At 42.4% G+C, this 18,433-nt stretch overlaps 1 protein-coding gene across 3 annotated transcripts in view; it reads left to right on the top strand.

Moving 5' to 3' along the window:
• The window catches only part of ppp2r2ba (protein phosphatase 2, regulatory subunit B, beta a), a 54,307-nt gene that overhangs the window by 32,473 nt on the left and 3,401 nt on the right, over positions 1-18,433 (top strand). For 2 of the 3 annotated variants that reach the window (XM_059346133.1, XM_059346134.1), the window contains exons 2-9: positions 5,464-5,561; positions 7,546-7,711; positions 8,637-8,749; positions 12,700-12,877; positions 13,825-13,989; positions 16,105-16,274; positions 17,424-17,515; positions 17,595-17,718. In XM_059346133.1, coding sequence (XP_059202116.1) covers positions 5,464-5,561; positions 7,546-7,711; positions 8,637-8,749; positions 12,700-12,877; positions 13,825-13,989; positions 16,105-16,274; positions 17,424-17,515; positions 17,595-17,718 — 1,106 coding nt within the window. Of the gene's footprint in view, positions 1-4,703; positions 4,835-5,463; positions 5,562-7,545; positions 7,712-8,636; positions 8,750-12,699; positions 12,878-13,824; positions 13,990-16,104; positions 16,275-17,423; positions 17,516-17,594; positions 17,719-18,433 lie in introns of those variants that run through there. The other variant, XM_059346135.1, reaches the window with a different exon arrangement.

Raw genomic sequence — 18,433 nt, 5'->3', positions numbered from 1 at the left:
CGATATAGTAAATATTTGAGCTGGGACGAAAACAGACCTTTTCTTTGTCGATTGTGCACCAATATGACCATGCAAAGGTACTTAGAACCTTTAGAACCTTAAAAATGTATTAGATTGTCAACCAATTAGAGAATAGTTAAACTTCAATAGTATATAATCAATATCGGCCAATTGCTGACCTTTTTAAATAAATCAACAAAAAGCTTAATGGTACTGTATGTTCCGTATCAGTCAATTTCTGACCACTGGAATAAATTAAACCATTTGTAAATCCCCCCTTGTATCAATTTCTATATTATATGTGCACATATCAGAAAGCATATACACCGACACCGATAGATAATCAATATGTTTGTGACTGACCAATATTGGTTAGGCTCTAGGGCTCTATTTGCATGATGTGAGTCAAGCTGTGCTGGTCATCCATAGATTTCCATAGAGAAAAATTAAAAAAGTTTTTTCAGCCATAATGCAAAGTTTCCCGAAACGTCATCGTGGTCTATAGATGAGAGAAAATTACATTACAGTGTAATTTGCATTTGCTTGCCGCCTGCAGATGACACACTGCTAATGGTGATAGAATGGATGGTGTGTGTCTCACTGCAGCTGTGTACATCAGTGTGTGTTGAGTCAATGGACTGTTACGCTCCTACAACATGGGTCCTGGTTAATTTTCATAATCTGCACCTTGGATGTTCCTATAATGGATGGAATTGTCAAACAGCAGAACACAATTCGAAGTGTAAAAATGTAAATGGCTTCCTTGCTGTGAGGTGCGACCTAACCTAATGTCTGCTCTGGTATTGATTTCTGGTCCTTTACAATTTAGCTACCGGAACAATGACCTAAAGATCTATTGGTACGACATGTAATCCCTTCCACCTTCTCTCCCCTACCCCCTCTTTCTCCCTCTCTCTTCCTGGTTATACGTCTCTGATGCGAGTACAAGCTTGTGTGTGATGTGACCCCTCTAGCCCGCTGAATACTGATGCAGTCCTGGAACAGAGAGCGCGCAGCCTTTATTGCAGCCGCTGATGAGAGCAGAGCACCGCCTATGGTTGCCTGTGCCAAGGCAAACGGCCTGGGGCCACACTTTAGGACCCCGGCATAAAAAGACTTAGCCCACCATACCCCCAGGTCCCATCCATTATTCACCACGAAACACTCAAAAAGCCGAAACCACGCCTCGCCACATAGCACAAGAAAGATAATGTCTACGTGTGTGTATGGGGGTTGGTGTGGGGGTGGCGGGCGCTTAATGGCAAGCTGTGAAGTTGGGGCGAGTCACACTCCTTATTCAGCAGCTGCTTTCATCCCCTGATTAGCTTCTTATTAAGTCTGCAGCTCCATGAAAATTTAATGAGAATTTATTAAAGAATACCCGTGGTGTTGCTACTGTAGCACAATTACAAAAATATCATATTCCTCAACCGACTTCCTGGTCATTTGAGGAACTGCGGTGATAGATGTACTGTACGTGAGTCATTCAGTACGCCGCTAGCCCGGAGGGTAAGCAGTGTTTGACCTTTCCGGACTTTATAATGGGATAAATTTGTAAGTTTTGATAGCAAATTCCTGTGTCCTGTCGGCGTCACTCGTAATCTTTCATGTTTTGGTGATAAGGTCGCTGTAGATACAAAAATTCAGTCTGTACAGCAGCCATCGAATCTTTGATTCACTCCAGCCTTGAAAAGATGAAAGGGATTGCACCAAAGCAACGCAGACAGATAGAGAGGGAGAGACAGCTTTTGTTTTGGTGGTGGATTATAATTCTATGCACCCCCGCTTCAACACCATCCCCCTTCCTGCATCTTCAATTTCTAAGAGAATACCAAATAACAAGCATCTGAAATGATTCCTCTTGGTATTCGTGTTAGCGCATGCAGGAATCGATCACTGATTTCACTGCTTTTCGACACTTCTTCTCGTTGCGTCCTGTCCTGTGTTGTGTCTGTAGTCAGATGTGTGCCACTCCGATGTGTTAATGAAGTGTGAGAAGTGAAGCAGTAACACGTCTCGCCCATTTCACCCTCAACTCCCCCGAGTGTGGGGATACAGAAACACACACATACATACCCGCATAAAAGGGAGAGTCTACACACACACATTCTGTCTCACTCTCAAGGGGCTGATCCTGGAGAAACCAGGTTAATTAGCTTGTTCACTCCAGATCTTACATAGAGTCATGCTCTTCAGATGAAGAGAGCTCCATTGTGCTCTGTTGCTTTGTGTGCAGCTAATAAAGCCTAATAAACCCTTAATCATATGGCTGGGCACCAGACCAGTAGGTAGCAGGGTTTATTCAAGATTTCGATTGATCTCCATTGTTGCTGGTGTGAAGTAAAGCTGTTATCAGCTGCTTATTCAGCTCAGAAATGAGTGAATCGAATTTGCAATACAAGCACGTGTGTGTGTTCCTGAAAGAGATGCAGATTGATACATATTGTTGACTGTCACAGAAAGGAACGAGAACGGCGAGTGAAAGAAAGAACGGACCTGAATTATCCCCGGGCCTGATCCTTTGACGCAGGCAGCTCAGCACAAGTGCTGTAATCCTCCCCTCTCCACATCCAACACTAACAAAGCATTTACACGACACCATGTTGCTCACGTCCCTCCCTACCTGGAATTACTGCACACTACTTACGCAACTAGCTTTCCATGCCGTCGCATCGTTTTTGGATCTGTCTGTCTTACACAACCTTCCACTGCCACCGGATCACTTTGTTTTTTGTTTTTCACCCCTGCCAGGATTACATGTTGTGGGGAGGTTAGCCAGGGTGCTCCTATTTTGGTCTCTGCTGTAGTCTGTGCTGATGAGACTCACTGTACGATCTTTTATTGACCTACTTACCTCCCCAGACTTCCCCCCTCTTTTCTTTCAGCGGCCCTTTCTGTTATGCGTGATAGATGTTGCATGCTCGGGCGTCTATAAATACATTCGATATCCTCGCTCCCTGCCCCGCGTCTCTGGCTCCTCATGCACGCTTTTCATTCCAAAATCAATGCATATCTATGTTTCCATCCAATTGGTGCGAGTCCCGATTCTATATTGCATGCTGAAGGGGGTTTACTGAGGTTCAGATCAGTGAATAGAAACAGATAAGAGCTTGTGTTATTTTAGTCGTATGTACGCTGTGACACACACGCATCACAGCAGCAGGCCAACAGGCTTGTCTGTGTTATTACTGGTGATGGATGTGTGTTATCTCGAGCATCCCTCTGATGCATCAAGAACCGCTGACCTGTCTGTGTCAGACCTGGCTGGCCATGGGATTTATGGGCTTCATCTGGTTATGGTCTGCTGATGAAACCGTGTGTGTGTGTGTGTGTGTGGGTGTGTGTGTGAGAGAGAGTGTGTAAGTACACATTTGATCAGCCTGCTGCTAATTCCAGTCCACCTTGAACCCGCTGATGCTCACGTAATAAAAATCTGATTTAGCGCAAGCGAAAAATCCTGGCCCCGCCCACCTGCAACTCTGCTGCTAATCAGTTTGTTCCCCATAATGAAAGTTTATCTAAAGACACAGTATGATGCCATTCCAACACAATTCCATCAGTTGCTGAGGTTGAATAAACTGTCATGTTGGAATACATTTGCATGAGGAAAAACTAATTTATGGAAGAATTCCATCACGTTACAGTTTCAGCTTCGCTGCCTCTTTCACGATTCTTCATTCAGCGAGATGATTGAAGGATGTATCCGTGTGTAAACTCGTTAAATGGCACCCATCAATTACTGTTTCTCCTCAGTGACTTAATGGGTTGATGATGAGGGGAGCAGAGAGAGGGGGGAAGGCAGAAAAAAGTATTGAGGACAAAAAAACGAGAGAGAAAAGCTTTGATTCAAGAATGCTGACTGCTAAGCCGATTCCATTCGATTCACACCAGTGGCTCTGGCCTGATGGTGCTGGGGAAGACACCATTGTGTGAGAGTGTGTGTGCTGCGGGGAGGCACTACGCATGCAGGAAGATAGAGAAAGAAAGATAACTACGCTTTTTTTGCGAGGGTATATGCCACAGCGTGTGTCAGTGGGGTACTCCCAGGCTGTAATTAGGTCAGAGTGTCTTGTCTGTGAAAGATTAATTCGTTTTTAGATTCAAATATGGTAATAATCACCCACACCTCATGTCACTGACAACAAATGGCCATAAGAATCCCTCTGCTGTCATCGCTGGATGTTGCTTTCTCGTCAACAATTAAATGAAACAAGGGGAGGACACACACACACACACACACACACACCCATGTACGCATACAATCGAATGCATGACGCTTAGTCATTCCCACCATGCACTGCAGCTTAATGTGAAGAGATGAGCCCGTCTACAGAGACTCTATTGTCTGAAGTTGTGTGCTGCATTAAACTGCACACACTCCCCCAGATGCAGTAGCAGGTTTTCACTCTATTGCAGCACTCTCTCTGTCTGCTGAATTACAGCTAGCATCAGCAACTAAGTCTGAGAGCTATTGGCACACACACATATACACCCCTTCGACTGCCGCTAGAGATGGAAACGGTCTCCATAGCAACATTCCCCTCTCCTGTTCAGCGCTCCGCCAGTAGCAGGTCCACAGAGGGCGTGGGGGGTACAAAACAACAAGCTCGCTTTCTCTCTCTGTCTCTGTCTAATATTATTGTCACTGTTAAACAGAGGGCTAGCCTCTGCTGTGGAGTGTGTGTGTGTGTATGTGTGTGTGCGTGTGTATGTGACAGACATTATGCTATGCCTTTTTAGCCTGGGGCTGTATAATAATTACAGTCACCATTAGCCTCTCCTAAATCCAGGCAGATGTATGTCTTTGAGGAGGAGAGGAAAAGCTACCTTAAGGGTAGGTGTCTGTTATTTACTTTTGTAGAAACTGTAGCTATGCGGAGACACTGAGAAATGTTGGTAATGGAGTATAAATGGAGCAAATGTATCGTATAACTGGTATTTTTTGTTATCCTGTTGCATAGATTGAAAGTTCAAAAGTGTGCTACACATGAATAGACATATATCAGCTGCAAAAGTGAGAAATTTAGGGTTTATTATGGTTTTTAATGAAGGATCAGGGGAGTCAGTGAGCAGCACGGGGTCTCACAGCCGGGAGGAGAGAGGTGAATGGCGTTATTAGTGTAGCAGCAGCGCACTTTAAAAAAAGCAGGAGTGCAATTAAATGACACAGATTGGCTCACTTCAGTCAGACAAGGGGCTGAATTAGTTGATATCATGCAGTGACTCATTCAATGGCTCCTCCTAACCCATATTTCACTAAACTAGGGTATCTGTGCCAGAGAGTCCTCTGTGGGTTTCATCACGAGATTCCCCTTCTCTTCTCTTCCCCTGACATGTTTTTTTCTAGAAGTCACTCTACCAGATCTTATGGAAAGGTCTTTCTCTCTGTCTGACTGATACCTTGACAGTTTTGTGTACGTCCATGCTGACATTTCCTCCCCCTCTTTGCTTCCTGTGTTGCAGCTGACATTATCTCAACGGTTGAGTTTAACTCATCGGGGGAGCTGTTGGCCACCGGGGATAAAGGAGGCAGAGTGGTTGTCTTCCAGAGGGAGCAGGAGGTAGGAAATGCCAACAATACAACACTAATTATGCTGCCCTTCTGTTGAGAGGATTTGACAGCATCGGAACATTAAAGTTGGTTTGTTTGCTTTTACATAACAAGCTACTAAAAAAGGTATATTTAAAAAGGATTGTTAGCTGGAAATCTGGCAGTAAACATAAAAGCACAAACAAAAATCTATTTGACTGGTAAGAAGCTTTGATGGGGCCAACATTATGAACTGATGTTACATGAAAAAGCTTGTTTAATGTAAGTTCACAGCAACATCAAAAACACATTTTGTATTTTACCTGTAGTGCTATTTATCAATCTACAGTCATGGAAAAAATGATTAGACCACCCTTTTCTTCAATTTCTTGTTCATTTTAATGCCTGGTACAACTAAAGGTACATTTGTTTGGACAAATATAATAATAACAACAAAAATAGCCGATTAGAGTTTAATTTAAGAGCTGATATCCAGCCATTTTTCATGGTTTTCTTTATAAAGATTTTGGTTATTTTCAAGAAAACCATGGAAAATGGCTAGATATTAGCTCTTAAATTAAACTCTTATGAGCTATTTTTGTTGTTATCATTATCAACAAATGTACCTTTGGTTGTAGCAGGCATTAAAATGAACAAGAAATTGAAGAAAACAAGAATGGTCTAATAGTTTTTCCATGACTGTAGATTGTTTGAGTATGAGTAGTTTAATGTAGGAACTATTTTCTTTATACCAAATTACACCCACCAACCATAACACTGTACAGAATAAGGCATAGTCCAACAAAAGTAGCATTTGCAGATCAGTTAATAGCTTGACGACACTGCTCACCCAGCACCACTGGCTGTTGGTTGAGCTAATTGAGCTAGCTAATGTTATAGCTCAGGAACAACACCATTAATGTTTACATCTCGTGTTGCCACAAGCACAAGCATCCATGGGTAGATGCCTGGCTTCCTTCTGGCCGATGATGCGCTTAGTGGGTGTAATTTGGTAGAAAGAAAATAGTTTAGACTGCTCACGACAAGGTATGCACATTATCCTGATAACTGTGTCGTGATTTCTGGGAAGAGATATTGATGTTGAGCATCACAGGATGAGTAGCTTCCATCTAGTTCCATTATATTCAAAAGAAGGCAGGTATCTTTATGGGCAATATGTCCAACACTCAGCACCTCAAGCCAAAACAATCTAGATGTATAAATAGAACTACAGGTAAGAGGAACAATTTTTGATTTTGGTGTGAACTGCTCAATCGAATGAACCGAACCTTTAAAGCCACCAAGATGTCTTCTGACTTCCAGATATCATACCAAGGTTTCCAATGATACCAAACACTTAATGCTGAATTACAGAGAAATGCACATGGTGTACTGTACATCTAGAATTTCACATTCCATGTAACGGAGCAGCCAATCAATGAATGTTCATTCAGTGTAAATGATCCATACACTGTAGCTGCTATAAAGGGCTAGAACACAAGTACACAGTATATGTGTGTAATCTTGTTGGACAGTGTAGAAAACAAGACTAAGAATAGCCATGCTAGTGGCTGTGTGGGTCTGTACAAAGTACACAGTCGTGCTTTGAGCTAAATGCTAACATCAGCATGCTAATACTCTTACAGGCTGATGTTTGGCGAAGTTTGCCATGATCAGACAGACAAACCAATCTGAAAACAACAGACCGAGTTAATTAGACTAGAAGCAAACAGAAGCTTATCAGAACGTCATTACTTTTGCAGGTACATGGTGAAAAACAAAAGTAGTAATGACTCGAGATGGAAAGTCATGGAATTAAAGTCTCCCTTTGCAGAATTATTTACATATTTTTAAGCTACTAAGGGGGAATTTTAAGGAGACTGGAATGTACACTTACACCAGCCATGTGTTTCTCTCAACTGTTTATGAATTATACTCTATATAACAAATGTGTGGGAATGTTGTGGAGTCAACAGCAAACAGGTCAGTCTCTCACTATGTTTCTCTCCCTGCAGAGTAAGAGTCAGCCCCAGCGCAGAGGGGAGTACAATGTTTACAGCACATTCCAGAGCCATGAGCCAGAGTTTGACTACCTGAAGAGTTTGGAGATTGAGGAGAAGATCAACAAGATCAAATGGCTTCCTCAGCAGAACGCCGCCTACTTCCTGCTCTCCACCAACGGTCAGTCATTCAGTTAAGGCGGCCACGGTTCTGTAGGAGGGACGCAAGCGGCCAAATGGTCAAAGAAACCATGAATCTGTCATGAGAATGTGTTTAAATGTGGGCAGAGTGTTGTTGTTACTCAATAACAGTGTCAGCTAAAGGCATGATTCATTCCTCACTTTGCAGAATGGTCAGATATACAGCTGATGTAAGAGGAGATGTTATTAATATCACATGAAAATGTCTTCACTGTTTGTGTGAATGTATTGGTGTTTCGCTTGGCTGAGCAAGTGCCACCAGCAGAAGCGTTTCAGATTGGGAACTTCATGCATGGCTGCCACAGCAGTAACACACACACACACACACACACACACACACACATATCAAAGCATGTGCCACCACCACACACTCTACATGCACGCCCGGCTCAAACAGACACACACACATCAGGAGAGACGTCTTGCAGATTGTGGGCTTCATGCATGGCTGCTACAGAAGAGCTAGCGGTGGCTGGAGCAGATGGTGGAGGGTCCTGTGGCGATGGCCTCACTGCTCTGACACCAATATTCACAGCGGAAATTAAAAGAAAAGAAAAAAAAGGCAACAACCTGACTGCTGCCGCCATCCCCCCTCAGACAGAGAAGATAACATGTAACTGGTGTTTGTGTGATGCAGAAATTGAAAAGTGCCCAGATGGCTTTTTCGGCAGGGGGAGCGTATACTTCAGCCGGGAAATGTAGTCAACATGTAGATTGATATCAGTGACATCAGAACGTACACGGGAGCCGCCATTCATCATCTCGCTGGCTCCTGCCCAGCTACATGCCAGATTGGCTGCCCAACCCCCTGCATCCATCTTGTATCTGAGATTCACTGTAGGGAGCTACGATCTAACTGTAATGTGCGTGTATCTGTGTGTGTTTGTGTGATGTATCCATCCCAGACAAGACGGTGAAGCTGTGGAAAATCAGCGAGAGAGACAAGCGTCCAGAGGGCTACAACCTAAAGGATGAAGATGGACGGATCAGAGACCCGTCGACCATCACCACACTACGGGTAAGGAGGGGGTCGCACAAAACTATCATGTCCGACACCAGCCAGGTAAACAGTTTTTGGGTCAAATAAATAGCAGGTTACGATCTAAAAAAATCCAGATTAAACAAAAAACATTTCAAACTTGATGGCCTCTTGAGGGCCAACTAGAGCCAACAGCCAGATAGCCTAGCTTTGCATTACGACTTAAAACAGAGAAACAGCAAGCCTCGCCACACCAAAGGTAGCAAATTCCACCCATCAGTACCTGCAATGCTTATTTCACACTACACGACTTCCAAAGACATCAGGCCACTGCATTTTTCACACTACACAACTTGTTGTCTTGTAATCAGGAGTCTTGAAGTCATTGTTTTCACACCACATGATCTTTCACTAGAAGGAATCTCAGATGAGTTTGTCTGTTCTCTAAACTCTGAACTGCGTTTTGTCGCGAAAAAACAAGTGTCACAAGAAATGACTAATACCATGCAAAAGACAGGATTTTTGTTCAAGCAATCCATGAAACTTTTCTTACAGTCATGCTTGTTTATGTTCACAAAATTAGTCCCACAACGGGGAAATTCAACCTCAGCATTTACCCCATTCTTTTACACACCAGTGAACACACCATGCTTAGAAGCAGCGGGCAGCACATTTATGCACCCAGGGAGCTATGTGGGGGGGTTGGGTGCCTCGCTCAAGGGCACTTCAGCCCATGACCTATCACTCCTGGGATTCAAACTGGTTAAAAGCCTGATTCCTAACCTCTAGCCTATGAACTATTGTATTTATAGCGCCGATTACCTCCAAAAACTGTTGAAAATCTGGCCTAAAGATGTGCAGTGTGAACTAGCATAAAGCTCCCAAATAAACATTTTACATCATCAAAATGCAGTCATTAATTTGTGAGTGTAATTCTAACACATATCTTTGTATTGATTAAACAAACCATTTAAATCAGGCGGCTAAGCTAACTAAAGGGGACAGGCTGGACAAAAGCACCACATTTTTTCCACATGCTCTCTATCACCATAGGTTTCAATTTTTTGTGGGTCACTTCATCAAGATTGCGGATCGGAGATGGCAGCCATAAAAAATCTATGAGACCCAATATATCTTCCAAGCAATGTCAAAATATACATTTTCTGGGTCAAGGTATCCATTAAAGCTATTGAGAATATGAGTAGATGATTATTTGATGAAATCCATATGTTGATTTTCGCCATGTATTAATGTAATTTCCAACTCAGTTCCTAAGCGGTCGGACATATATTATTATAGGTCATATTTAAGCAATTTATTTGCATACTTTCCCCTCAAATAGGTTCAATATTTAAAGGTCCTTTTTAATATTCCAAAATTTCTGGAAATTTCCCTACCCTTTGCTCCCCCAGTACAGCCTAGTTAAGCTCATTAAATCAAAATGCAGCATTCAGTCATTGTACTATGATAGCCTTTAATCCTACCTAAACTATTTAGCATGTCTGTACTGCATCTGTCACAGTCACACAGTATTTCCTATAATATATGCTCACTTTCAATACTCATAAATGGCACTCTGACACTAGCAACACACAATCATTAGACAATTTCAAACTTACACAAGCTGAAGAAAGTGAGAATGAGTGATCGATATGTGCACTGAGGTGAAGACCATGAAGGGATCATCCTCTCTGTCTCTCCAACCCCTCCACCCCTCCTTCTCTCTCTCATTCTTATCACTCCACTACCTCTTTAATTTTCACACAAAGCAAGCAGGCACATAGGACAGTGTGTGTGTACGTGTATGAATGTGTGTGTGTGTGTCTGCCACAGTAGATTAGTGCTGTGTTCAGCGTGTCTGTCCCTCTTTGTCTGGCTGGCCAGGGGATCATAGCAACCTGGAGGACAGGCCGGGACTGTGGCAATCCTGTTTAGAGGCTGTGAAATCTGCACATGGGGTAGAAATCACAGGAGGAATGGGAAGAGCTTAGAAAATAATTCCAAAATATAGCCACAAAAAATAGTTTATTGCATCATGTACAGTCTATGATTCAGTATCTCATTAAAACACATATTCTGCCGTTTTTATCTAATTGCAACTTGCTGCTTTTAAAGAAGAAACTGCTTAAAAATGTTATGTTGGGAATAGATTATACCTTTCAAAGCAGAAACCAATTTAAAATCTTCTGTAATGATAAACAGGGAAGAAATATATATTTTTTAAAAGCCTTAAGTGTTTGATTTAGCCACTACAATAATGGCTTTTTTTAATATTTCCTTCCTCTGTGTGATTATTTTTTCTTATATTTTGGAGTGCTTCCCGTTCATATCCTCTTTTCAAAGCATACCGACATATTTTATGAACTACATGAGTATACAGTCATCTCTTCACCCCACTCTGTTTTACACACTATAAGGAAGATAATGTATGATGTCATTTTGAAGGTCCGGGAGCAAAGCTGAACAGTGTAACTGTCAGTGTTGGGGGTTATGGGTTAATACGCTCCTTGTCTCTCTGGACGGCCAGTGAAAGACATGGAAATGAAGTGACACCCATGGAGATACAGCAGCCTGCTGGGCTGCCATGTCTCTCTGTCAGTGCCAGCAACGGACGAGAGAAAAAGGGAAGAAGCAGTCGATTTGTTCTCCTCTCTCACTCCCCTCCCTTCTCTCTTTGTCTGGGTTTTATCTGGCCAACGGGGGGCTGCATGCAGACTGGTGCTGGGTGTCTTTGAAGCCCAAGCAGCACTGTGTGTGTGTATGTGTGTGTGTGTGTGTGTGTGTGTGTGTGTGTGTGTGTGTGTGTGTGTAGCTGTGTATGAGAGAGAGAGCTTGTCTTAATTCTGCAGAGTTCAGTTATCATTCCTTAGCAGGGCCTTGCGATGCCCTCGGGCCATCTCTCTTTCCACCTCCTTCGCTTTCTCTATTTTCTCGCTTTACACACAAACAAGAGAACAGGGGTGACTTCTTTAGCACTTACATGAGAGAGAGAGGTAGAGAAAGAGGGTGGGAGAGACGGAGAGGCGTGATCTCCGAGTAGCCATGTAGCAAACAGATATTCGCGGTCTGATTGAACCAGCTCATCAAACAGTCCCTGAGCCCTGCAGTCACTGTCTCTGTTTCATTAAGATTTGTGGAGTAAATGTCATCTGAATCCCTGGAGTCATCTGGTTGTGCTTAACACACACAAATTCATGCACACAAGCAACCACGTGCAGGAGCATTCACACACACACACACACACACACACACACAAATATATAATAAGGCCTCGAAGAAACCAGCATCACAGTGCATAAAATACTGAAGCAGTGTTACATAGGGATTCACGATATTATCGGCACGTTATCGGTATCGGCCGATATTGGCTTGACAATGAACTATCGGACATTGGCCAACACGCCGATATCCGGCAATATAAAAAACTGATTAAATAATGGGGTGCACATCACCTCTCTGTTGCACCTTGTTTGTAGCTCATAGAATTGTGCAGTGTAGACTGAGCCCACCTATTTATTTATGTTCTGATTAGGGACTGAAGCTGCTTATATTTTTAGTACTTTTTGTGATTTTGTTTGCATAGTGCAGACTGAGTCGTCACATATTGGGCTCCTGTTTGAAGTTAAATTTGAATTTAAGCAGCAGTCTGTAAGGTACATGTAGTTTTTTTTATTCAATTTGGGTTTAATTGCTGTACAGTTGCACTTTTCACATGTTCCCAGTGAACACAGGTTATGTTTACTTATTATGTCAATTGGGAAATTGGCCAAATTTGCCCTGATTGTGGGTATTAGTTGTGCGGGAAAAAATATCGGTATTGGTAATCGGCTAAATGAGTTGTAAAAAATCGGCATATCGGATATCGGCAAAAAAATCCAATATTGTGCATCCCTAGTGTTACAGAACACATCGAAGCTTCCAAGATGAATTTCTTGCATATTTTCTGTGTTTTTACATCTATTCTTTCCCCTATCTGTCTCCATCAATAGGTGCCGGTGCTGCAGCCTATGGACTTGATGGTTGAGGCTACAGCCAGGCGTGTATTCAGCAATGCACACACCTACCACATCAACTCCATCTCTGTCAACTCCGACCTTCAGACGTACATCTCCACTGACGACCTCAGGGTGAACCTGTGGAACTTGGAGATCACCGATCGCAGCTTCAGTATCCTCTAATCGGTCTTTTCTCTGTTTAGAAGCTTTCATTGTTTGCATATCATGTAAAACCTAAAAAAGTGCACTCAGTAGAGTTAAAAGTTGTTTGCTTGTCGTCTTTCAGGCAAACCTGACAAAGCATGACTTAAGACTTTTTACACATCAACATGTTGTAGTTATTTCAGCATACTTTTGAGCCATTTATTGCAAATATGTCACGCCAAAAGCAGTATTTTGAGTACATACTGATGTATTAGGGCTGTACCAGCAGTCATTCAGACACTACATACAGCGCTCCTGGAGAAGCTGATGAAATTCACTGAGCTGTGTGCACACCCGAATGATATTATTAATCCAGACATGATGGCATTTGTTTTTACGACATATCTGGGTTTCCCACGAAGCAGTGGATATTTTAATGGCAGACTTGTTTACATTAGTCGCCATTAGGCAAGTAATATGAACAAACACAAATGTGACCCTGAGGTCAACCCCGCAGATCGCTAAAATGAAAATGATCATGTCGCACCTCATTGCACACATACTGCACAAGCCAAAATGTGGATTTCAGCTGACTAGGTTTGACCTGTTTTTAGCTTAGCAGATCACTGGAAATGCTATGCAACTGAAGCAGTTTTGTGATCAGTAGTGATCCCTACTGACCGGAGGAGTAAGGGGTCGGCTAAGCGGAGTGACGACTCAGCAGTTAATTAGTCATAAAACAATCAATAAAACAAATTTATCAAAAATGATGAATCACCGTAACCATGAGAGGTGCTTTAGGACAGTCATAAATGTGCAAGACTAATATAAGGGTGATTGGTCTAGTAGTATGACAGTTTAATTCAATTTAATAATTTAGTCACACCCTCACTCAAACCTGTTTAAAATGTGTCATTTTTTCAGACCTAAATTCCAAACAGATACAGACTTTGTTCCTTAGCGCCTGTCTCTCAGACATTGTGGACATCAAGCCAGCCAACATGGAGGAGCTGACGGAGGTGATCACCTCAGCAGAGTTTCACCCCCAGCAGTGTAACACCTTCGCCTACAGCAGCAGCAAGGGATCAATACGCCTCTGTGACATGAGAGAGGCCGCGCTCTGTGACAAACACTGCAAATGTGAGTATCAGCGTGAGAGTATCGTGGGAAAAAATGATAAAAGAGTGAAGAGCCAACAGTTGACTTTATAGATTTTCTATCATGGGATGCATCCAGTTGCCCTTGCAAGGATAAATAGTTGCATTGTTTTAAATTTAACTAAAAGTCTGATTCCCTTTGCTGTAACTGATCAAATTTTTCACTTTAAACTGTCAAATTAAGAAATTGAGTCTAAAAACTATTACAGCCAGTCTTACGAAAGCCACTATGTGTAATTTTAGTTTTATTATAGAACGATAACTCCTTTTATCGGCCATCAAACCCCCAAATTCCCAAAAACAACACCCAGAACATGACCTCAGTGTTGTGAATGAAACTGAGAAGTAGAGTTATAAGTATGATGAGCTTCAAAGTAAAAAAGGAGGGTGGAAACAGAAAGCGAGTGCTGCAGCTTCATCTTAATTTGTGACTAAATAACAGCATCAAAATGATGAAACGAGAAGATATATTTGCATACATTATGGAAGCACCACGGTTGCAAATTCATAGTCATTTTTTCTGCTCCAGCTCCACCTTTAGTGTGGCTGTGACACGCAGCCTCCCCCCTGCTCAATATGCCAGGATTGATAACCCATCAATAATTCTCGCTCGCTGTGTGTTTCAAACAATGAATGGCCTTCTCCAAAGCTTAACATCACATGCAAACTCTTTGGTCAAATGAATAATGAATACATTGACATTTTCGCTGCAAAATCAATGGCTTAAGAGCAATCGCATTACCCCTCCATGGACACACACCTTGTTGTTCGATAATGTCAGTCATTTCTTCAGACATATTGATGCATGCACTGGACCGTGCACTGTTGAATATCACATGAGCGTTAATTTTAGGGCAAAAATAAGCAAACAGGGAATACAAGATGCTTGGATTTAGGTGTAAACTTTAGATGTGGTATTCACAGCTGTGTTATATTGACATGTACGTGCCTTTACTTGACAGGTGCTTGCAGTGAGCACACACACATTTGCACACACATGCTCACAAAGCGGGCAGGTGCACTCGTTAGCCTCGGGACAGGTCTGTTGATGCCGACCCACTGTCTCACTGCATGAACGCTGTATGGCTCTGAGCGATGAATAATGCCCTCCCTCCCACGCATACACACACGGCTCCTCCTTCCCTTCACACACACACAAAACTTGCTGAACCTCCTACATAAAAAAACACACAAAAAAACACACACAACAATATTTTTCCTCCCATACCTGTAAATCTGGGAGGCTGCTGCTATCAGTCAGTGTTACACTGAGAATGGATGGATGGATGGATGGAGGGATAGGAGGGATTGCCAAAGCCCCAGGACAGAGCAAGGGGGACCAAAAAGCCCCACTCCGACTCCCCAGAGACCCTATTATACACCCCTGGAGTGGGACGGGAGGGAGGGCAGGGACACACACACATGCATATAAACATGCACATATTGCACACACACACTTATACACGAACACTCACACACAAATCCAGCGGGGCCCAAATGGGCGCAGCACTTTGACATTGATTTGTTTTTCTTATCCCTTCCTCATCCCCCCATTTTTTCATCTCTCACGCCGCATCCCTTGTTAGACTCCCCATTGACACATCACAGAGCTATTCTCCAGGCCTCGGCTGAGGAGGGTGGGTGGGGGGATTTTTGGAGAGATGGAGAGCAGAGAGGGGAGGGGAGGGTGGGAGGAAAAGAGGAGGAGGAACAATAACTTGACAGCTAACGATGGAATGCCTGGCTCTTATCCCCAGTGTGCTGGCCTGCACACAGATCAGCAGCTGCCAGAATCAATATGAATCATAACCAATATTTACCCAGCATGCTGACCCACGACTCTCTCCCTAAACACACAGGGAAATAATACCGTGAAGAGATGCAGCTGCTGCAGCACACCCCGCATCCAGGCATTGTTGTGGCTGTTATTGTTCGCTAATGACGGCCCCCACCACCCAAACAAAATCTGCTTCTCTCGCTGCGAATGATTAAAAGACTTGCGGGTGGAAAAAACATCTCTTTTAAGCAGCGACCTCCTACGGTGAAAAATGTGTTTTCTCTGTCAGAAGATGACTGCTTTTTGTTTTTTATCTCATAGACTTTGAAGAGCCAGAGGATCCCTCCACTCGCTCCTTTTTCTCTGAAATCATCTCATCCATCTCCGACGTCAAGTTCAGCCACAACGGGCGCTACCTGATGACAAGGGACTACCTCACTGTCAAGGTGTGGGACCTTCAAATGGAGAACAAACCACTGGAGACGTACCAGGTGAGCTTTCGTCTTGCTTTTATGTGTCTGTCAGACAGTTTGAAGGCTCTGAAGATAATCCTAAATACCAGTTAGGTCGACATCCAATCAAAACTTATTGATTTCAGACTAATCACTCAACATAATCCTGTTTCACTGTCGCCCTGCCGATCTGTAACCGTGTCATCGTCTACGATAACCCTGGGAGGTCATATTGAGCCAACTGTCCCTAAAAAGACAGATAGTGGCAGTGCTGATGCAACCTGAAGGGCAAAACCTCCCACTGAGTGGTCACTGGGGTCAGATCCACACTGCCTGATCAGGGGAAGCCATTTTAGGGCAAGTCATGATTGATACGGCCATCAGCTGGGCTCAAGGGATTCTCTGTCCAATTCCAGCTCCGCCTCCACCTGCTACCTAGCATCTTAGCGCTGGTCACCAGGTCTGGAGGGATTACTGAAACTAGAGCATATGGCAGTGCAGCTTATGAAAGGCAATGTGGTTAACTTTAGGTGTTGGAAAAGTGTGATCATAATCCACCAACTACTTTAGACTAGAGATGGCAACAATTAATTGATGATCGATTAATGGTCATTAAGAATTTGATCGATCACATGGAATTTTTAATTGATCTGTGTATTTTTTTATTTAAATTTTATACTGCGTATCAGTACTGACTGAACTGAAACACGGCCGAGCGTTCAGTTCTGTGGCTGTACGTGAATAAGCCAGTGAGCTGAGAATTAAGTTGGATAAAGCTACAGTTTGCAAACTGACAGTTGCAATAACATTATAAAACACAGAGGAATACAAGAGTATTCATTTGAGCAAAACTAGCTTACTGTATCAAACCTTACTGGCATGACATACTAGATTTGATTTTATCCAAAACGTATTTAAAAATAAAACACATATGCATATCACGTGAAAACTAACCTTTTGTCCTTTCAAAATAAAAGCATCCTTTGTTAAAACAGGCTTTTGCATGGTACTGTATATAAATATAATTTATTTTGCCCATGTATGCATGTTTTAAACATACTGGTGAATGTATGAAAACATAGCGATTAATCGATTAATTAATTGTTAACGCTAGAGATAATCGAGTTAGCAGGTTACTTCCAAACGCCCATCCATACTTTAGACATTCCTGTTTTATTTGTGTTTCAGGTTCACGACTATTTACGTGGCAAACTTTGTTCTCTGTATGAGAATGACTGCATCTTTGACAAGTTTGAGTGTGTCTGGAATGGATCAGACAGGTAAGATTTATTCCTTCCATCCATCCATCCATCCATCCATGTGCACCTCAATAACCCTCCACTCCTCTGCTCTACCCAGCGTCATCATGACCGGCTCCTATAACAACTTCTTCAGGATGTTTGACCGGAACACTAAACGTGACGTCACACTGGAGGCGTCCAGAGAGAACAGCAAACCCAGAGCCATTCTCAAACCTCGCAAGGTACAGCACTGCTCATCAGCACAGGTTACCTGATGTCTGGAAGTTCTGTGTTTAAAGAGACAGTTGATGCTCTTACCTTTAGTGCTATTAATCAACCAAGTTAATCTAGATTGTCTCCCGAGTTTTGGAAATATCAGTGTTAAAGATATATAAATATATTGTAATATAAATTAACTTTTTCTGGTGTAGTTCCTACATGTCGTTTGTCACAAGGTCTGGATTATACTGAGTAACTGAGTTATGATTCCTGGAAAACATTGCTGTTGAGATTTTCAAATGTATTTTTGTCACCACAAGCCAAGTGCCTTCTAGTTTCACTATATGCTCACAATGCCAAATTAATCTAGATTGATCAATAGTTCTCAAGGTAAAAGGTGAAATATGAATTTTTGATTTTGGGGTGAAATAAAATCGATCTGCCTTTAAAGGGATACCTTTAAAGGCAGATCGATTTTATTTCATATTGTTAGGTTATGTCTACTAGAGGGGAAACTTAAGAGGACTTCACTTGACTTCAGATTAGAATGTTTAGATACCTTCGGGTGTAAATTTTCGTAGATAAGCTATCATTTAATTGATCAAGATGTTAACCAGAAATTGTATACCCCTGCATTCACAGTCTAAAATGTTTAAATGAAATATAAAACTTTTTCCTAAAATAGAAGAAAGCAATCATTTTTATTCAGAGAAAGTTGGAATCATTAACATTTGATAT

Source organism: Centropristis striata, chromosome 12, assembly GCF_030273125.1.
Source record: "Centropristis striata isolate RG_2023a ecotype Rhode Island chromosome 12, C.striata_1.0, whole genome shotgun sequence".
NCBI classification, from domain to species: domain Eukaryota; kingdom Metazoa; phylum Chordata; class Actinopteri; order Perciformes; family Serranidae; genus Centropristis; species Centropristis striata.
Note: the sequence above shows the minus strand (reverse complement) of the source record. Positions and strands in the feature narration are given on the sequence as shown.